Source organism: Sinocyclocheilus rhinocerous, unplaced genomic scaffold (genome assembly GCF_001515625.1).
Source record: "Sinocyclocheilus rhinocerous isolate Xijiao unplaced genomic scaffold, SAMN03320098_v1.1 scaffold824, whole genome shotgun sequence".
Taxonomy (NCBI): domain Eukaryota; kingdom Metazoa; phylum Chordata; class Actinopteri; order Cypriniformes; family Cyprinidae; genus Sinocyclocheilus; species Sinocyclocheilus rhinocerous.
In genome coordinates, this window is record NW_015628342.1 from 592,195 (window position 1) to 594,812 (window position 2,618).

Genomic DNA, 2,618 nt, shown 5'->3' on the forward strand with positions numbered 1-2,618 from the left:
GTTTTCGTTAAATGCGTAACGTTAATTACGTGAGTACAGGTCTGCTCATGTCTGAAAATAATATATGAAAAACAATATTATTTTACATAAAAACATTAGGCTATAGCTTATATTTATTTAGTACATTTTTAAATTAATGTAAAAACTAAAATGAATTGTAAAACTGAAAGTAATTTTTTTAAATTGTGTTCAGCATGGTGGGCCGCATTTGAATTCGTGACGGGCCGCGGGTTGAGAACCACTGGTCTAAACACTCAGAACACCCTAGCAACTGCATAGCAACAGACTAAACAAGTCACAACACCATAGCAACTACATAGCAAGAGCCTAAAACACTCACAACACCCTAGCAACTGCAGCGTAACAGTCTAAATCACTCAGAATACCTTAGCAACTGCGTAAAACACTCAGTATAACCTAGCAACTGTAACAACAACCTAAAACATTCAGAACACGCTAGAAACTGCATAGAAACAACATAAAACACTCTAACAACTATATAGCATCTGCTAAAAGACTTGCATTATCCTAGCAACTTCCTAACAACATTTAGAACACCATAGCAACTGCATAGCAACAGCCAAAACTCCACTTTAAACACCTAGAAATGTGTGTGTTAACTGTGGACATTGGACAGGTGCAGAAATTAACCAGCCAGAACAATATCTCCATGTTATTGAACCCCCCTAAAGTCACAGCCTGATCTCTTTCACAGACGTGTGTGTGTGTGTGTGTGTGTGTGTGTGAGTGAGAGAGAGAGTGTGTGTGTGTGTGTGTGTGTGTTAGACTTTCTAGGGTTAAAGATAGATGGTACCAGCAAGAGGAAACCTTCACCATGAGAGACAACAGTATGTGTATGCAGATGTGTGTGTGTGTGTGTGTGTCTAACAAAACCAATTCTGTCCAGGGTAGAGGACAACAAACAGGACAGCAAACACCACTAATGAATATTCAATTATTTCAAATTGTTATTGTACATTAAAAAGCACTTTCCTAAGTAGTGCTTTTTCTTTCGGCTTGTTTGGATGTCTGCTTTTAAATTAAAAAAGGTGGCACAAACTAACAACAGCTCCCGCCACAAAGCCTGTAGCATTTGTTTTCGCTCTTTCATGGTCACCTCCTCTGAGAAAATGTTTTTATGTGATCTGTTGATGTCCAATTTCACAATACTTCCAACTGCGTTGAGCCAAAATTGAAACTCCAACAATTTTCTTTTGCATCTGTGCCACAAACTGCCAAATTATGACAATCTGAGTGAAAAGGCTGTTGTCTAAAAATGGGGATTTATGTATTCTAAAATCTTCAAACTCACTTTGTGTCTGTCCTCTGAGGACTCTCAGATTTGTGTATAACAGATCATGATTCATGTGAAGTGGACAGGGATAATGGGAACTGAAGCTGATGATAACAGAATGTCTCTGAAAGACAGAGTTTCTCTTGGATTTTCAACAGCACAGAAGGACAAAACAGACAAACAAAACAATACTAGAAAATATTACAGTGATGTAAATATGATTCATTTTCAGCAAGAGCTTTTAAAAAGATTTCCCTGCCTTATGAAAAATTTGATGTTGAAGCAATTTTCTCTCAGAAATTGCTAATAACACTAGCAACATGAAATTTTGAAATAGAAGAATTTAAATATTATTTTCTTCTTTTCGTTTTCTCATTTTCTTTACAACCTCATTGTTTTGTGTGTGTGTGTGTGTGTGTGTGAGGTGCTTCATGGGAAAGTAAAGTCCTCCATCTGTGCTGAAGTCTCTTGGTCTCCATAAAACTCTTTAAACTCCACCCTTGAGCTCTGGAGATGTCGTAAGTTTTCAGTTGAGCTTCATTTACATTTGTTTCAGATTTTTCACCTACAATTGCTTAGGGAAAAAAAACGTTATCTTATCAGAAACAATTTAGTTTCCATTTGCTCTGCTTTTGGTACAGGAGAAGCATTTGAGATGTGATCGCCTGTGTTCTTGTTTTTGAGGTGTATCTCTGAGGGTCGTTCTGTCCTCACACATCCGCTGTGTTTATCCCAGCTCCATATTCCCATCCGGCATGTTCCCAGCGTTCCTGCTAGTCATTACAGCACAGTTTTCCAGACAGTAATGCTCTGATGTTTGTGTGCTGATGTCATCACTGATCCGCCACAGCTGCTTGTCTCACATTTGCACTAAATTATCGTGTCGCAACACTTTGGGAACATGAAAATTTTTTCCTGGGAAAGAGTTTTGCTCTGTTTCCGTCTCTTCTCTGATGGTTCTTAATGCACGGCATAAAATATTAAGTGAAATGTACATTGAAAGTGTGTTTTGTGTCATTAGCCGTCCTGATCATGGCGTGTTGTGTGTGTGTTTCAGGTATACGCCCCATCCGCCAGCACTGCCGATTACAACCGGGACTCACCGGGTTACCCGTCCTCTAAAGCACCGGGAAGCAGCTTTCCCAGTTCCTTCTTTATGCCAGGTAAACCACACACACCTGATGAAACAACTGCCTAAAACACTCAGAACACCCTAGCAACTGCATAACAATAGCCTAAAACACTCAGAACACCCTAGCAACTGCATAGTAACAGCCTAAACACTCATATATATATATATATATATATATATATATATATATAT

General features: G+C 38.6%; 1 protein-coding gene across 1 annotated transcript in view; it reads left to right on the forward strand.

The window, feature by feature from the left end:
* The window catches only part of tcf4 (transcription factor 4), a 181,739-nt gene that overhangs the window by 133,486 nt on the left and 45,635 nt on the right, over positions 1 to 2,618 (forward strand). Inside the window, exon 10 of the mRNA XM_016548957.1 lies at positions 2,352 to 2,457. Within this exon, the coding sequence (XP_016404443.1) occupies positions 2,352 to 2,457 (106 nt within the window). The remainder of the gene's footprint in view (positions 1 to 2,351; positions 2,458 to 2,618) is intronic.